The 19,141-nt window shown below is 46.4% G+C and overlaps 1 protein-coding gene across 1 annotated transcript in view; it reads left to right on the plus strand.

Annotated features, from left to right (window-relative positions):
- Positions 1–19,141, plus strand: part of CCDC12 (coiled-coil domain containing 12) — a 46,410-nt gene that overhangs the window by 17,078 nt on the left and 10,191 nt on the right. The window contains exon 2 of the mRNA XM_031044594.2: positions 12,791–12,861. Coding sequence (XP_030900454.1) covers positions 12,791–12,861 — 71 coding nt within the window. The remainder of the gene's footprint in view (positions 1–12,790; positions 12,862–19,141) is intronic.

Consider the following 19,141-nt stretch of genomic DNA (forward strand, 5'->3'; position numbering starts at 1 on the left):
GGCATTGCTTTTCAACAGGCTTGTTTGTTTAGTTTATGAATAGGAAAAAGAGACCTCCCGAAAATAGGTTAATCATCAGCTCCAGAAATGCAGTTGGGTTTGCCTGGTGCCCAAGCAGCACTGCTTAATTAGTGCATGTGAAGCTGTGATTTACATTTGTGAATCTTTCAGTAGTTTATCCAATTTTTCATATATATATATATATATATAAACACACATACACATATATATATGAATATGGCACTGGGAGGCTTCCAGTGTGGAGCTTGTTGGCTGCAGCAAACCGTTAACCTTTCAGCAATGTCCTGGTGTGCAAACAGCAACCTGGTTGTAGTCTTTCTCTTTTTGTTTTTTTCCTTCCTCAGAGAAATGAAACCGGCCATGTGTAGCATTTGGTTTTGTTTCTGCTTTTATCTGAGAGCCACAGGAGTGACATATTAACTCACTGAAAGGCTTCCCAAAAGCCAGCCAAGCCAGCCTGCCCTCTCTTCCCTCCCAACCCTGAGGAGAACAAGAAGATAAGCGGAACATTGTCCCTGTCTGCAGTGGTGGCTTCTCAGCTTGAATATGACTAACAGGTGGTTTTTTTTCTAAAGCTGTGTTTTATTTGTTCCTGGATAGTAGAAGAGAATTATGTGACTTACGGAAGATAGGATGGGAGTTAAAGCAGGCATGCTGTTTCTTCGGCACAAACAGAATTCATTCTTGAGTTATACCCCCTTTTTTGGTAGAGAATCAGCCGATTCCTGACTGTTGTGTCCTGTAAATCAACAGCTTGTACTGGAGGATGGGATGACTCTTGCAAGCACATTAACCTGTCAAATTCAGATAAAGGAGTTTTGTTGTTGGGAGAACAAGCTGTAATGGTCAGCTCTGCCTGCTGCCAGCACCGCTTTTGCAGGCGGGCTGGCTGTACCTCCTCAGAAGTGTCAGTGCTCTGACCGCAGCCTGCAAACCCCCAGAATTTTCCATTGCTGATAACAGTTGTGGTTTTGGTGGGTGCTGAGGAGTGACACGTTACTGCCCGTCTTCAAGCACGTTTGTCCTGCCATTTCAAGGATGAATAGTCATAGAATCCTGGAATGGTTTGTGTAAGAAGGGACCTCAAAGCTCATCCAATTCCAACCCCCTGCCACAGGCAGGGACACCTTTCACCAGACCAGGTTGCTCCAAGCCCCATCCAACCTGGCCTTGAACACTGCCAGGGATGGGGCAGCCACAGCTTCTCCGGGCACCCTGTGCCAGGGCCTCAGCACCCTCACAGGGAAGAACTTCCTCAGATCCCATCTCAATCTCCCCTCTGTCAGTTTAAAGCCATTCCCCCTTGTCCTGTCCCTACCTTCCCTTGTCAAAAGCCCTTCTCCAGCTTTCTTGCTGTCCCCTTTAGGCACTGGAAGCTGCTCTAAGGTGTCTCTGGAGCCTTCTCTTCTCCAGCCTATCTCCATAGCAGAGATGCCCCAGGCCTCCAAGCCCCAGAATTGGACACAGGACTGCAGGGGAGGTCTCACCAGAGTGTAGCAGAGGGGGAGAGTTCCCTCCTTTGACCTGCTGGTCACGCATCTTTGCAGATTAGGAGCTAGTCTCTCGTGTACATTTGCTCCATTTAAGGCAGTGACTCTGCTTGTGCATATTTTCTTTGGAGAAGCAACTTCGGACTCAGACTTCAGAAAAGCAGAACTTTACCTCTCAAATGTTAATTATTTGGTGCTTTTTCAAATCAGCAGCTCCATCCATTCTCTCTCATTATGTCGGTGTTTCCCTGACGGCACAGTCAGTCTCCCTGCTGCTTCCCAGTGAAGGGTTATGGTATTTCTTAGCAGCAGCAGTGTTTTGCCAGCCAGGGCTGTGGCTTCATTGTGGAGGGTGAGTTTGTTTGAAGGAAAGCCCTGAATTAACATTTTGGATTAATAGGGAGGATTACGGGAGATACTTGGCATGGGGATTGGGGCAAGACTCATTATTCACACTGGATTTGAGGTTAGTGGCAGGGCACCTCTAATAGCTACCTAAAGCAGGCAACACCAGCGCATGCATATACCCACTGTTAACAGAATCAGTAATAATGTTGGAGCAGCAGCATCCTGTGCCAATGTGAACTGCAGTGACCCGATTGAATCTGTCATGAGAAATAGCAGGGTGAGGATGGAGGGTGAAATGTAATCTTGAACTTATTCAGGGCCTGGAAAAGAATAGTAAGAATTTGTCCAAAATGGGTGATGCCAAGGAAATCTGGTGTGAATTGGTGTTCTTCTGTAAGTGTGTTGGGCAAAGCTCTTAGAGTGAACCGACGGACTATATGCGCTCAGGGGTTCTGTACCCAGCCCCTAGTGTTTGTGTCCTGTGCAGCTCGGATTTTGCTTTGGCAATACCCTACATGTAAAGGGATTAGTGATGTTTCTACTATATTGGGATGGAGAAACTTATTCATAGCTTTTCCAGCTCTTTGTTGCCTAAAAAAAAAGTGTTCTGGCTTTGAAATGTCTTGTTTGTTCTGCTCAAAAGCTCCTATTTCCTCTCCCTCAAACTTTCTGCATTTAATAGAAACTCATGTATTTTCATATACACATTGTCTTCACTGAAGATTCTGTGGCTCTGACCTCAGGGAAGTATCTGTGTCACTAATTTCACTGGGGACAGCAACTTGCTGCCAGTAACATTCTCATCTTTGCTGTGTAAGAGCAGTGCTTGCGATGTTTTCAGGTTCTGAAATCGTGATAATAGGTGTATTTAAAACAGGAAACCGCAACCACTTAGGAGTCATTTTGGGTTGTTTGAAGGAAAGAAATAGTTGTGCTTGTTTATTATATAAAACCCCCAACTATTAAAAAAAAAGATAGTCTTAAAAATACCTTTCCTTTTGGAAATGTGAGGTTATTTTTTGGCACATGGACATAAACCAAGGTGTTTGATTTTTCACAGGCAGTTTTGTTCCTTGTGTTTGTTCCTCATGGGAAGTCACGCTGTTCAGGCTCTGATTTAACCATTTCCATAGTAACCAGCTATGAGTGAACCAGGATTAGGGCTTCAATAAGGAATAAGCAGCAGGGACACAGAAGTTCCGGCTCTTAAAAAATCATGTTTTTATACAATTACCGCAAGGGATGCTATGAGTAAATGGATTCCAAACAGCTTTTGAAAAAGATTAGTGGGTCTCAGGTACTGAGTATACTTTAATGATGTTTTTATGTTTGGAACTTTTTGCTGTGAAACCTGATTATGAGGTCCTTTTGTTGGCTATTTAGAGAATTTAAACTGTTGGTTTGAAAACATGCTTTATTGCTAATAGAAACCTTTAGCTACTTGGTGATATTTTGTGATACAACTTTTTGCATTCTGGCATTAAACATCTTGAAAGAGCAGTGAGGTGAGAGCAGGGCTGCACAGCAATGGCTTGCTAGATGTCAAGGACATCTAAGCTTAAATCCTGGCCAAGTGGGAAGCAAGAAGTACTAGTACGTGCCATGCTCGGACCAAGGAACTGTGACTCTGGCCTCACCTCGTAGCCGATCTGATTGTTGCATATGCGTCAGAACAAAGAAATGCTGAGGGAAATCGTGAACGTAACCACCAAACAGGATGAATGCTCATTACCTGAATGAAGCTGTCTGCTTGTTGTGCAGAAAATCAGACTGTGTGACCTGGGAGCTTTCCATTTGTCAGATATATGAGCACAGGCTGTTGTATGGGCTGGTCTTTTCGAATGCTAGTACTTTGCCTTGCATGGGCTCCCCGTGGCTGGCTCTCTGCAGCCAGTAAGTGGGAATAGGAGCAGCTACAGCTCAGCTGTCAGAGAATAGCTGGAGAGATCAAACTTGCTTTGTTCCAGCACTGACCTCTCTTTAACTCCTCAGAAAGAGACAGTTATTTGTGCCAAAGAAGCACTTGACTGGTAATGTGACCATCCTCTAAGCCTTAAATGGAAGATAAGGAGATCTTTAGTATTCTGGTCAATCCCCAGAGAAAATAAGTTGGTATTAGTTCCTGAGAAGAGGAGAAGCTGTCAGGTCATTTTGTTGACTTTAGGGGTTGCCAGGGGATGGCTAGCTGTGGCTGGGTTGCATTTAATACAGTCACGCAGGGCCAGCTAAGTAGCCTGGGGAATTCAAAAGAGCAGCTCTGCTGAAGCTGGGGAGGAATGGAAAAGTGAGTTGGAAGATTTAGGCATATACCGAAATATGGCAATTTGGTTATTGTAATGTTGGGTAAAGGCCAACCTTGATTAAAGGTTGGCCTTCTTCAGACAGAAGTTTTAAAAGACAATGGAGAGAAGGAAACAAATACAAGCTTCAGTTTATGAAGTGTATTTGGGAAGGAGTTAAGTGACACACTTGTGTCATATGGGAATGATGAGCTGCCTTCCAGACCAACAGTGATGAGAGGATATTAGGCAGCTAGTGAAAACACTTAAAATCAGCAGTTGTAGGTAATTTGCACCTAGGTATCCTAAAATAATCAGCCAAAGAGGTTGCTGGCCTGCTGTGTTTTGATTTAAATCTTTTCAGAATACTGGATAAATTCCAAAGAACTGGAAGAGTGGTAATAAAACACCACTGTTTAAAATAAATGCAAGAAGGGTAGCTTGAGTGAAGCCAGTTCGACTGCTGTTGGCGTTGAGCAGAATGATGAAAAGGCTGATTTGCAATTCTTTTAAGTAAGAGCAAGGAAAAGGGAGTGTCATTTTTGTCATGTAAATTTGATTTAGTGAAGGGTTAGTATTGCACAACATGGTGGTTAAAAATTACAACTCTGAAACGGGTAACCGATAGCTTAATAGCTGTCAACGGGGAATCGTCATGTGGCAGCAGAAGTGTTGCTTTCTGGGGCCTGTGCACCCAGTCTTTCCATTAGTCATTTGGAAATAAGTGTAGATTTTCTGCTGGCTTAATGGCAGCTGACTCAAAACCTGAAGGCTGGTGAGGTCTGAGGAGCCATTGTCTTCCCTTTGTATTCAGTATGAGCCCTTTTGAGCAAAAAGGGGTTTCAGGGTGTGTGGAGCTCTGTACACCTGCATGGGGAAAAGATGGGGCTTATCCATAAAATGGGCTCATCTCCAGGAAGCCAGCAGTGCTTAGAAGAACACTGGTTCTTGGGCTCATGTATCAGGTACGGGATGGTGTTCCCTCCACACTGTCCTGATTCATGTGTGTGCATTTGGAGACATCTTAAAAAGTCAGTGATTGGGTGGGGGTAGGAAAAGGGAGCCACATTAATCTGCTGGTTTATCAGAAAGGTTTGAGAAGTGTCCTTGACTGTAGTGCACAAGTTGTTTGTACCCTTTAAATGTACCAGGTACAGAATGTGGAAGTGAGTGATTGCAGGAACCAACAACTGGAAATAAGTTATAGCATTGTATGGGCTTTAAGTGAAGCTGCTAAAGAAATGAGGGACAGCTCTACCCGCTGTCTTCAGGAAAAGGTTCTGGCCTTTCCCTCTTCATAGAAAAGGTGATTTTTTCAGATCTGGATTGCTACAGTGAAGGGATAACTGGGTGAGACTTAGAATGGTTTGGGTTGGAAGGGACCTTAAATCTTATTCATTTCCACCCCATGACGTGGGCAGGGACACCTTCCACCAGACCAGGTTGCTCCAAGCCCTGTCCAGCCTGGCCTTGAACACTGCCAGGGATGGGGCAGCCACAGCTTCTCTGGGTAACCTGTGCCAGGGCCTCACCACCCTCACAGGGAAGAACTTCTTCCTTAGATCTCAGTCTCCTCTCTGTCGGTTTAAAGCCATTCCCCCTTGTCCTGTACCTACAGGTCCTTGTCAAAAGCCCCTCTCCAGCTTTCTTATTGGCCCCTTCAGGAACTGGAAGCTGCTCAGAGGTCTCCCCAGAGCCTTCTCCAGGCTGAACAAGCCCAGCTCTCTCAGTCTGTTTCCATAAGAGAGGTGCTCCAGCCCTTGGAGCATCTTTGTGGCCTCCCCTGAACTCGCTCTAACAACTCCACATCCTTCTTATGTCGGGGGATCCAGAGCTGGACATAGGACTGCGGTGAGGGGGGTAGTACAGTGAGGCCTTCTTCATGTAACCAGGTCTCTCAATTGCTTTCAGAGGGGGCCCACATTTTTCCACATCTTCCTTTATCACCAGTGTACCTATGGAAGTTTATCCTGCTGCCCTTGATGTGCCTAGTCAGATTTAATTCTGCCAGGGCTTTAGTTTTCCTAATCTGATCCCTGACTGCTTGGACAATTTCCTCATATTCCTCTCGTGCTACCTGTCCTACTGTCTGTAGGCTTCCTTTTCATGTTGGAGTTTGCCCAGAAGCTCCTTGTTCATCCATGCAGGCCTCCTGGCATTCTTGCCTTTGTTGGGGTGCATCCCTCCTGAGCTTGGAGTACTTCCCAGATCAGAGGAGCTGAAAGTCAGATGAGGTGACTTAAACTTATCTTTTTGCTTTAAATCTTTGAATGTGATGCAAAGTGAGCTGCATCCATTGTTATTACAATGTAAGGCACCAAATAGCTGGGCAGGCTTCTGCCAGCAAGAAAAGAATCATGATCATGTGCTGATGCCCTGGGAAAGTTTCATATTCCTCAAAATGTCACATTCCCCAGAGCGGATACTTCTCGCAGGTAGCCAAGACCTGCTCCACATGCAGGGAAGCACATGATGGGTAAGAATTTACTGCTGGTACAATGCGTCTCATGTTATGTAATTTCATTTGCAAAATTTGGCTGTATGCCGAGAGACATGATAGAGATTGTTTCTGTGCCCACATTCCTCTCTGTTGATGATCAAGGCTTACCTCCTGCTATATGATATGACCTGCCTGCAGACTGAGAAGTGGTAGAACACGAAATATGGCGCTTCCCCTAAAATGCTGGAGGAACCTGATATTTTGCAATGGGAACTCTATAAAATCCAGTTGTTCTTCAGCAGGCAAACAAAACTTCTGCCTGGCAGGACTGTGGGTTGTGGGTGGTGACAGGGGATGGACTCATCACCCTAATAATGACCCATAAATCTTCCTCCTTGCTGCCCTTCTGCCACATGTGAGCACTCGGCTGTGCTTATAAAGTGTTTTTGCTAAGTTGTCATTGTCCATCTCTGAATGCTGAGCTGTGGGATATCTTCTTCTCTCTACCTGCTGCTGGCTAAAAGGGAAGCAAACTAATGCTGTTAATGCTGAGCAAATAATGTGGTTTGCAACCCAGGTTTGCAGGACCCAGGTTCTGAACCTTGTAGGTATCATCCAGCTCCTCGTATGTGTTCAACTAGAAGCATGAGGCATTCACTGATCCCATATAAAGCCTGCTATGAGCCTTGTGGGTGTTGCAGAGAGACAACAGATACCCTTCTTTGAACAACGTGATGCAAATCTTCTTGGAATTACACCTTGAAGAGGCAGTGAATTAGACTCTTTTCATCTCAGACTTTGTGAAGAGTGGGAGTCCATGGAGCAAAACTCTTCAGGTTGGTAGTTGCAAGCCAAGGGTTGCCAGCTGCAACGTCTGCAAATTAAAACAGGTAGGAGACTGCAAGCCAGCAAGCTTTTTAATGTTGGGAGATTATCTTTGGAGTGTCTCCTTCCAGAGACGGAAGGATGGGAATGACTTTGTTTGTAGGCAGATTTGTAGACTTGTACATGTGTCTCTGATCTTCTGACTTACAGCTAATAATAAACACTGTGCCACAGGGTGCCTTGGAAAGAGGAATCACTAGAGCGAGAGTGGAACAGTAGAGGGGTTATTTTCAGTTCCCTTTGTGGCATTAAGGTTTGAAAGCTGATAAAATTAAGTTGAACTGAAAAGTAGTGAGAGTTGAATTGCTGCTGTGCAGCTGTGGGAAGTGACCACCAGCAAGCAAAGGGAAACACATTAAAACGCTTGAAGGATGGATCAGTAATTAGGGCAAGTGCTGTTTTGGGGAGGAATACATCCTTTCCTGAGTTAAGAAATGAAAGTTGTGACATAACTGTTGAACAGGAATACTTGATGATGAAGGGACAGATCTTAAGGTGAAAAAATCAAAGGAGAGTGGAGAACCACAGGACATTACTGCTGTGTCAAAATGATGAGGATAAATTCTGTATGGGCAGAGAGGGTAGAGGAGAGGGATAGGGCAGTGGTAAAACAAGGGGCTGTAAGATGTGTGCCTGAGAGGCTGTCTCCATATCAATAAATGATCAGGGTAATGGGATCTGCTTTTCAACAGTCCCTTGCTCCTGAGGAGGCACAGCATCCTCCCCACAGGCGTATCTGGCATGTGGTTTCAGGTTCTGCACCTACAGGAGTGGCTGGAGAGGGAAACTGTTCCTTGTTGGTTGAGCCGTTGCCTGCATGGCTGGTTGTGCACAGGAGGAAGGAGATGTTGATTGCAAACCCCTGTTGCTTCTCTCTGCAAGGGCAGTTAATCATCCACCTCTGTGCTAAGCAGAATTATCAAACAAACATGATTTCCCTCTTTTCCCTGCAGTTATCAGTGGCTCTCTGAGTACCACCATCTCTCAGCTATGCTCAGGCAAGTTTCTCTAAACATGGATGCTTCATATCTTAGCCTGGTTAATTTACAGTGTTAATTTATAGTGGTATTGGCTGCACTGCTGCCTTTGCATTGAAGTAGGTGAGCTCATACACAGTCTTTCTGCAGCTGATGCTCTGTCTGCATATGAGGATGTTAGTATTATATGGTATTTCAGCTCTGCCCCAGCTCTTTGTTGATACCCCAGGGGTTTCTGATAGATACTGCCTTAAGAACTCAGCTGTATTTGTTCAGCCTAAGGTGTTAGCTTTAAATATAATTTAAGAGTATGCTCTGAGTGTATACACCTGGAGAGTTCAGGGCATGGAGGTAAAGCTTATAGCTCTAAAACTTTTCTGTTGCTAGCCAAAGCTAAGGGCATTGCCAGATGATGTGGTGCATGAATGATCTCTGTTGAAGGGGAAATACAGACCAAGCTGCTGTGACCATTGAGTCCTTTCTATCTCCTACTGTCCTTGCACACAGTCTCTAAGGGTGCAGACACTTTTAACTGCCTCTCTCTGCTGGACTAATGGGAAGTTCAGCTTTCTTACACAGTGAGAAACCTCAGCATTTTGGGTGAGGAAGCATGGAAAGCAGAGGAGGGGTCTTCTCCAAAGCCTGTCTGGCTGGGTGCTGCTGGCTGTGCTCCCCACTTGCTGCCTGCACCAGCATGAAAGCATCAAGAAGTACTTTGAATGAGCTGTAATTTGTATGTATATTTAGAAACCCGTGACTGCTTCCTCCTGCAGTATCGCCAGTAAGCCACTGTCATCTTAAAACTTTATTCAGCTCGTGTGAGTTGAAGTGCTTGAAGGCAGCACAGGAAACCCTCGTGGTAAGCTGTGGCCAGTGAGTGTGTGCAGGGGGAAGGCAGTGCAGCATGGCTGGAAATGCAAGCAAAAAGCTCAGCAGTCAGAAGAGGAGCTGCACTCCTCCTCTGCATCCATTAAATACTGCTTTAGAACCCCATTTTTTGTGGATTTGATGATGAACTCTGCAGGGCTGCAAGTGTTCCCAATGCTGCTGGAGGTTTATGGTCTCCTCAGCATGTGTTGTCTCTGCCCACTGACTGGGGCTTTTTGTCACGCTGCTCAGGAAACTGAAATCTTGTTTGCAGACCATTTTGCAAACAGGGAACCAGCATTCATTGCTCTTGCTGGGGTGCCTGACTGTAGACATCAATTTCAAAACTGTTCTGGTGTTGTACTTGCACACTGATCTACCTGGTGGGTCCTGATTAGTAGCGGGTGATGGCAGGGTATATAATTTAAAGGGCATTTGTGTGGGTGATGAGCAGCCTGAGTTACACCGCCTTTTCGAACTGTGCAGCATAGAATCACAGAATGGTTTGGGCTGGAAAGAGACTTAAAGCTGATGCAGTTCCAACCCGCTGCCATGGGCAGGGACACCTTCCACTACATCTGGTGGTCTTGTCTGGGCTCACTCCAACATTTCCACATCCTTCTTATGTTGGAGGCCACAGAGCTGGACGCAGGACTGCAGGTACTGCAATCCTCATTATCCTGTGTTCCCTGCTGCAGAACATATCTTGTTCTTTCCAGGTCTGGACATCCCCAGGGGGACTCTCTCACCCATCCTCACATTGCTGAAGGGCAGCGTGCATGCTCTGCATCATCTGAGGAGAGCTGTAGCAGAGAAAAAGTCCCTGGTTGAATGGACTATGGGGCTTATTGCATGAAGCTGCATTTGCTGGTGGTGTGCTCAGTTTTTCTAGGAGTATGGTCAAGACTTCAGAAAATATTTGAATGGTAAAGGGAAATAAACTGGAATTGGGGATTTTAGGCAAGCTCTAGAGGAGTGGTAGGATTTCATTATCAATTATTTCAGCATATGGGGAAAAGAAGGATTTTCAGGCTTGCAGTGTGAAGAACGACCATGGCTTGATGTGAGTATTTTTGCTAAATATCTCTTTAGGATTTCCAAACCTGCTTATCACGCTCCTGGGTAAAACTCTAGCAAGAATGAGGGGAATGCAGGCTGTACGTGTGTGCATTAAAAGTAGGAAGATATTAAAGGAATGAGGAGGGACTTTGAGTGCAAGAAGGTACTTCCCACAGCTTTGGATAATGTGTGGAGTGAAGGGTGTCTAAATATTACCCAGTGCTAAGCTCACACCATAAAGTTACAGCAGGCTCTGTGTGCTCTTCCCCAGCCAAGCTCATGGTCTTAATTGAACAAAAATGTCTGTGCAAGTATCACAAGGTTAAAATGGAGTTAAAAATAAAACTAAAATTGCAAACAGGGAGTTAAAACTGCACTGAATCTTTGGTTTAGGAATTTCTTTCTGAAAAGACAGGACCATGTTTATTGCCCTTTGATCAGAGGCTGAACCTGAACAACTCCAGTCACTGATGAGCCTGAACCAAAACTATTTCCTGGATCGTCTCCCTGTTTGCATGTAATCTAATTTTTAACCCAGGTCATAGAATAGACTTTTAAAGTTCGTGTAGTCAAGATATGCATGGTAAGCAAGCTTCTTCACTAGAGAAACCATTCTGGTGCTTTCAGAGGTTAGGGATAAGTTTAGCTGGCAAATAAATTTGGTATCCTGAAGTTGGCTGTTAGTTATCTGAACTCCCCAGTGAAGCTTTTGAAACAACAAGTAACAAATCAAAGTCATTTCAGACCTGAAAGTGATATTGGTTGTGTTCTAGTCAAAACCAGTTTTTTCAAAGCAGTTTTTCAAAGCAAGATGTGAACATATTTCAGGATTGAAAAAAGACTTTGAACAGACTGACCTACAGGGCTTCATCTCTCTGAACTGGGTGCAAAGCACCAGTAACCTTTGTAGTGTGATGGAAGGATGTTTCTTGAAAATAGTTTCCCTGGTGTCTGTGCTGTTCCTGTTGAAAGGTAGATGAATACTGGTGCAACAGCCTCTGTGCATTTGTCATTAAGTGAATTGTATCCAGACACTACAAATGCTGTTAAATTGGGTAAGACTTCTCCTGGAATTGGTTGTGTTTAAGGAAATAAAGACTTCATCTGCTGCCTGCTAGAGCTGGTGCATTTTGCTTTTTATTTGTGGGTTGCCCCAAGAAGCTATGGCTGCCCCATCCCTGGCAGTGTTCAAGACCAGGTTGGATACAGGGGCTTGGAGCAACTTGGTCTAGGGAAAGGTGTCCCTGCCCATGGCAGGGGGTTGGAACTGGATGAGCTTTAATGTCTCTTCCGACCCAAGCCGTTCTGTGATGCTATGATTCTGTGACTGGCAAACCAGAAAAGCAACACTTTCCAAGGAAGTTGTTCATTCATTGCATTTGCTATAGCAATATGCACTTCAAAATAAGGGCATATGTGTTTGCTGTGGTATATACTTCGTTCAGCATCTGGATGGAATTACTTAATCAGTGTGAAAACCAAACAACCCCCTTTCCAGCGCATTATTATTAATGTTTGATATCTGTGTCTGTTTGGATAATGGATGTAGTCAGTAACTTGACTGGTAAGGCATTAGTACCAGTGTCTGGGTGATGCAAAAGGAACCTTTTTACAATAGTGTAGCGCTGTGTTAAAGAGAAATTTGATTTGTGTTACCACACAGTGTCTCTGGAGCTGAAATTAGACCCTTTGTTGTGCTGATCGCTGTTTAATTACTGCTGCCTTGTTTTGCAACCTGTTAAAACGTCCAAAATGATTACTTAGGAGAAAAGAAAGGGACCTGTGTGAAGCCCCCTGATATGTGCTTTTGCAGGTGATGGGCTGCATTGCCAGCCAGCCAAACACAGGCTTGCTTACTTCCTCAGCTCCTGTTATCTCTTCTGTCTTCCCTTTAACCAATGCAATAATATCTATCATTTCTTCTGGATCCAGAAGTGCAGGGTTTAACTTCAGGTCCCAGCCACAGTGATACAGTAAGGTGTCTTAGCTGCCAGCAGTCCTCCATTTTGCTCAGTGCCCCGATCTCCTTTTCCTCTGTTGCTAATGTGAGGTGATAATTCAGACATGGGATGAGGGTTCTGAACCTTGTTATTGATTGCAATTTGCTGTTTGCTCTCTGAATTGATGCAGTTACCGGTAATAAGGGGGATATCAGCACTGAGTGGTGTGATTGCCTCTGAGAGGAAAATTAAATTTGCCATGCTGCCGGTTCTTATATTTGTTTATCATGCTCTCTGTACAGGCAGAATACTAAAGGGAGGAAAAGGAAAACAGGCTTAATTTTAAAGGTGTCGTAATTGAAAAGTGATTTCAAAGCACGACTTGCCGTTTGCATTGTGCCCTGCGGGACGGTTTTGGGGCTGCTGTTTGCTCTCCATCATTTCCAGAGAGGCCAGGGCCTAACAGATCACCTTCTTCTTTCAGAATAAGGACAGTGGTGAATGTGAGAACAAGCGTCCCAGAGAAGATGAAGAAGAGGAGACCATCAAGCACAAGTAATTATGTATTTATTCCCACTTGTCTCTCTTGTTCAGGCACCGCTGTCGTTGGCTAATTACAATCTTCCCTTGGCTTCTAACACACGATTTAGTTTTGTTTTCAAGTGTCTGTTCGATCTCATGGTCATGGAAACAATCTGAAATGGGGGCATAAAGGGGAAAAGCCTGTGGCTGACCTACAGAGTTCTTGGGGGAGCCAGGGAAGGTATTCCTATCAGAGGTGTCTGGCGCATTTAGGCTGCCTTGAATTTGCCAGCCATTGCTTTACCTCTGTCCCCTGCACGTGTGCTGATTGAAGTGTGGAGGTTATTATTTTCCATGAACAGAGGCCCACAGGGTACACGTGGCTGTGTAACCATGGCCCACCGCTGTTCTGTCTTGTCACCGGAAAATGTGAACACAAAACTAACCGAGCACAGTGTGGCTCCTGGCAGGGCCAGCTGACTGTGCAGTTGGTTTCCTGCCGGTAAAAACGCTGTCAGGTCTCCTTTGGAGATGATGAGGGGTAAAGTTTGGTTTGAAGATGTGGGACATGACCTTTTCTCATCGTTTTACTGCTAGAAACCTCCTCTGTGGGAGGTGTGCTGTAGAGATGATGCTGTGGATGAGCACATGTGAGAAAGCAGTGCAAAATTCTTGCTGCTTCTGGGGAGTAACTGCGTAAAAAGGATTGTGGCCAACTGGCTGAGGGAGGAGGTTCTCCCCCTCTGCTCTGCTCTCACGAGACTCCCCTTGCAGGTTTGTCTAGCTGTGGGGCCAGCAGCATAAGAAGGACATGGAGGTGTTGTAGTGAGTCCAGAGGAGGCCACAAAAATGCTCCAAAGGCTGGAGCACTTCTCGTATGGAGACGGGCTGAGAGAGCTGGGCTTGTTCAGACTGGAGAAGAGAAGGCTCCAGGGACATCTTAGAGCAGCTTCCAATGCCTAAAGGGGCCAACCAAGAAAGCTGGAGAGGGGCTTTTGACAAGGGCAGGTGGGGACAGGACAAGGGGGAATGGATTTAAACTGACAGAGGGGGATTTAGATGGGATCTGAGGAAGAAGTTCTTGCCTGTGAGGGTGGTGAGGCCCTGGCACAGGTTGCCCAGAGAAGCTGTGGCTGCCCCATCCCTGGCAGTGTTCAAGGCCAGGTTGGATGGGGCTTGGAGCAATGTGGTCTGGTGGAAGGTTTCCCTGCCCATGGCAGGGGGTTTGGAACTAGATGAGCTTGAAGGTCCCTTCCAACCCTGACCTTTGAAGGATTATATGATATCTCCTGGCAGAAAATACATCCTTTCTTTATAACAGTCCATGTGGATTTGGTGCTGGGAGTGCTTCTTGAGAGCCATCACTGAGACTGAACTTGGTTCGTAGGTTTGGGTTTTGTTCCAGAAGAGGCATGAGGTCTGGGCTGAAGCTGAAACAGGAGCTAGAGATCATGGAAATGATGATGAATAATGAATAAACAGCTCTTGCTTTCCAGTCCTGCCACTTGATACACTGTGTGGTGAGGTGATGCAGTGTGTGGTGGCCCACTGGCAAGATGCATCAGGCCTGGGCTGTCTTTACCACTGCGTAAGCTGGAATCATTAGGCTAACAGCAATGTATTGCTGCTCTGAAACTGAAATTATGAATTGGTCCTCTAAATCTCTGAAAATAATCTGGTTTTCTACTGTGACTGACTTCCAGGCTGGGGATTGATACTTTTTATCTACTAGTGGAGCATATCAGAGATGATGTGGTTTCTTACTGAGTCTTCAGCATCACTGCTGTCAAGTTGGTAAATCACTTTTTCCATGAGCAATTGTTCGTGAGCTCTCATCTTATGGGAGGTTCGGTAAAAAGCCTTCCCCTGCCTGAGGGTGATGCCCTTGAAACTTCACCAAGGTGGAATGTAAAGAGCAGAGGTGTTGAGTAGGAGTTCCCATCTCCAGCCAGCTCTGTACTGACGCATGACACTCCCCACAGGTGTGGGCCAGGGCTTCTCCCAGAGTACGTGGGAGTGGTGCTTTCTGGAGGCAGCTTTTGGGGCAAAAAGTCTGCTTTCCAGGTTTATTTTCCTGCAGGAGTCTGTATCTCTTTGTCCATCTATCCAGCTACAGCATATTCTGTTGGAATCCAAGTGTAACTTTGCAAGGCAAATTAGAGCAAGATCTGCTCTGCAGGAAATGTTTGAATCACAAATTCGGCTGAGATGATTCTTAGCTTTTGCTTTACTTGTTGCATGTCCTTTTTCTGTTGCCAGAATTGGATCTGTGTTAAGATCTAGAAAGCTGGTGAGCTGATAATGTTTTTATTTCTCAATAGTGTATATGAACTTTCTGAGCTCTTTGAAAAAGGGAACTGCTTTGTCCTAATGCCCTCTTTGCTGGTGGCAGAAGGTGGGCAGGGATAATCTGCTGGCAGTTACCCTGAATCTGGGAAAGGAGAGGTCCTGGTAAATGAAATCTGCCTTCCCTTCAAACCACTTGCACCTAAACAAGCACCTCAATAGCTGTGCTGCTTTCTCAAGCTGAAAACCACCAGGAGCACCACGTGGGGAGGGGAAATCTAGTGGTTCAATAAATAATCCTGTGGCCTGTGTGTAGGGTTTAGGTGCACTGCCTGCCCTGAGAAGCAAACAGCAGCCTGGGGCTTTTGCTGCAGGCTGGTTCCTCTTGCCTCCCTGCAGCTGCACCTTCTGCACCAGCCTGAGACCATCCTTTATTCCCTATACAAAGGACAGAACTGCTGGGTGCTGCCTTAACTATTGCTTTCCTCTGCCTATGGGGCGATGCGCTTTTTGGCAGCTTCCTGTTTTGTTTGGTTTTCTGATTGACTCAAATATCCCCCTCCCCCTCACCCCCTTTTTTCTTTTCTTTTTTTTCTTCCTTGTTTTCATCTTGCTCGCTGCAAGCTGCCACCACAGGAACAAGTGCTGACGAAGCCCCTTGCGAAAACCTCGCAGCACTTTCAGCTCGGGCTATCTCTGATCTGAGCTCTCGGGGGAGTTTGTATCTTTGTAATTGCAAAGAGCTGGGGTTATTTATGTTTTTGTAACCAGTTTTACTTTAGCCCACTGACCAGGAAACTCCTTCCGCCGCGGCACAGCCTGCGATCTGCCTTTGTAAGGAACAGGGTGTGGGTGGACTTCGGCCCTTCCGCCCCATTCCCGCAGGGAAAAGCAGTCTGGGACATGGGGATCGACAAGGCGAGCTCTATGTAAAGCCAAGGCTGGCTGGAGGCTGGCATTGCTGCCCCACGGGGAGCAAAGAGGCATTGGGCTGTAGTTCTGCAAGCAGAGCTTGTCAGGAATGTTAAAAGTGTAAATACAAATCCAAGGAAGGGTTGGGGGGGTGGGGGGAACAGTCTTCAACTCTTCAACTTAACTAGAAATAAAGCTTCAGTGAGCTGCTGCTAATCAGCTGCCGGTGTTTCGACACTTAGTCATCCTGTAAAATTACAGCTCTGTGCTGTGCTGCTTGCAGAGATGAATTTCTGGGAGGAGCTGAGGGAGGCAGGGTTGGGAAACGAGATCTCTCCCCTCTCATGGGAAGAATGCCACGGGGCAGGTCAAACCCACTTTATTTTGTCTGCACAAAATACAGTGGTGAGTCTCCTCAGTGTCTGCTTTAGCTTGGCAGGGTGGCCAAGGCAGTGGCAGGGATAACTGCTGTGTGGATGTGCTTCCTCACATCCTGGAGTGTGGAGAGCTTAATGAAGGGTTTAACAATAATAGATAGAATGAAATCGGATACTGGAGACATCAGTGTTTGCAGGTAGGCTGGGTTTGGTACATGTGGCATATGTGATCAGCATCTGCATGGATAGCTGAACCTGTTACTGCTAGCAGTGTGTCCTGATGGACACTGCAGTGTGTCAGGCTCCATCCCCACTCTGCATCTCCAGGGACCATCTGGACCATGTTCCCTTTGCTGAGGAAGTGCTTGGCCCATAGGGGAGGAGATGGGCATGGGCAACACTGTGTATCATTGTGTCTTTTGCTCAGTGCTGGAGGAGGGAGGACAGGAGTTTAGGCAGCTGAATTTACCTGGCTGGAGAGACACGGGAGCTGGCAGGATCTTAGCTCCATCCTGAAGGTGCTTGTCCACATTTTGGTGCAGTGCAGAGCCCTTCTCCAGAGCAGTGAGGATGCTGTGGACCTTCCGTCTCATTACAGCTGTATCTGTAACTCTAGAGGAGATATCCAGAACATGATTTGCTTTTGCAGGGTAAGCCCCATGGAGCTTCAGCTGGTCCAAAGCCTGGCTGCACTCTTCTCACGGAGGCTGTTGCTATGTTCAATGAGTGCCTGATGATTGATTCTGGCTTTGCCTTGGACAGGTTGGGTGTCCCTCTGCCTGTTCCCCAGCAGCAGGGTGCAAGTGTGAGCACCCAAAGGTGAAACCTTGATCCTTCCCACCCAACAACTGGCTCTGAGTTCCCAACATCTTCCCAGCAGTCCACTCTTTTTCAGTAGTAGAAACCCTGTAAAAGAGCATGGGCAAAGTATGCTCCTGTGCCAGCATGTGAAGGAGCATAGCTGGGTGCTGCAGGCAGTTTGCATATAGAATCATAGAATTGTTTAGGTTGGAAAAGATCTTCAAGATCATTGAGTCCAACCATTAACCAGACACTGCAAAGTCCACCACTAAAACGTGTTCCCAAGCTCCACATCTACACGTCTTTTAAATTCCTCCAAGGGTGGTGATTCCACCAGCTCCCTGGGCAGCCTGTTCCAATGCTTGACAACCCTTTCAGTGAAGGAATTTTCCTTATATCCAATCTAAACCTCCCCTGCACAACTTGAGGCCATTTCCTCTCATCCTACAGCCAGATCCTGGTGCTGTGTTGCCAACCTGGGTCCCATGCTGCAGGTGATGTATGGGTTTTGTCCTGATAGTATTTCCTGGTTGTAAAGCAGGCACAAGTTGCTTGTGTCTGCTTTGAATGTGCTCAGCTGCCTGGAAAAGCAGCATAGGAGCCTGACAGCCTTGTGGCACCTGCCTGCACCTGAAGAGCTTCCCTTGCAGCAGCACTCAGGGATGTATCTCTCCCCATCCTTGCACCCCCAAGAAGCGTGTCGTGAGAAACCAGCTGCCTTGGCAAGTTTCTGGGGTTCATGGTGTTAATACAGGCCTTTGTTTCTTTGGCATTCCTCGAGTGCCTTTTGGCAGCTTGGGGAGGAGGATGCGCTCTGACATGTTCAGCTATTTGAGCAGGAGCAGCCCTCGCAGTGAGAAGAGATTGCTCCTTGGAGGGTGCGTCCTGATGGGCCTCTGCTTGTTGCGTGCTCCTTTTCTGCCTTGGGTGAGGAATCTAGGAAGGAAAGCAGTCACGTTGTCCTCTTGATCAAACAACAGCTCTGGACCTTGGCATTAGAGAGGACCCCAATTTACTGCAAGAGTGTGTGCGAGCTGAGCCTTGACTAATGTGGTAACATGGTGTGTGTTCGGACGTGAAAGCAATTACTTGGTTTCCAAGTCATAGCAGATGCAGCTGTCTTGGTGTCTGTCTTGGTTCCTGAAAAGTTACTGTGCACCAAAAGGCACCCTGGAGATGGACAGTCCTTGCTCTCAAACCAGCCTGCCTGTATGGGAGCCTTCAGGAAGCTTGCGGCAGGAGGTGGTGCGCCCAGATGTCAAAGCTGCCTGCAAGGGGACCAGCTGGTAGGAAAGCACAGTGTAAGAAAACAAAGGAGGTTGTGAAATACCTTTAGGGGACTGACAAAAAGTCTAGAGAGGGACTTTCTACAAGGGCAGGTAGGGACAGGACAAGGGGGAATGTCTTTAAACTGACAGAGGGGAGACTGAGATGGGATCTGAGGAAGAAATTCTTCCCTGTGAGGGTGGTGAGGCCCTGGCACAGGTTGCCCAGAGAAGCTGTGGCTGCCCCATCCCTGGCAGTGCTCAAGGCCAGGTTGGATGGAGCTTGAAGCAACCTGGTCTAGTGGAAGGTGTCCCTGCCTGTGGCAGGGGGTTGGAACTGGATGTACTTTAAGGTCCCTTCCAACACAAACCATTCTGTAGTTCTATTAAATTAGGTCGGTGCCAGGAGTGATGGGTGTTGTATAGCAAGTCTTGCAGTGGCCTTGAAAGGATGATGGTGCTGCAGAGTTCTGTCAGTACCCATTGGTGGTCATGCAGCACCCAACTATGTAGTAGGTGACTTTGCAGAGAATTGCAGCTGGTCGGGGAGGGTGTGACTGAATGGAGCAAAGAGAATACAAGAATCCAAGCCTGAAATCTCTGTTCAAAATGCTCTTAATCTCGTTCTTTCCATGGCATCTAAAGATGGTAGGAGAGAGTTTATGTTTGTCA

The sequence above is a fragment of the Melopsittacus undulatus genome, chromosome 1 (assembly GCF_012275295.1).
Source record: "Melopsittacus undulatus isolate bMelUnd1 chromosome 1, bMelUnd1.mat.Z, whole genome shotgun sequence".
In the NCBI taxonomy this organism is placed as follows: Eukaryota; Metazoa; Chordata; class Aves; order Psittaciformes; family Psittaculidae; genus Melopsittacus; species Melopsittacus undulatus.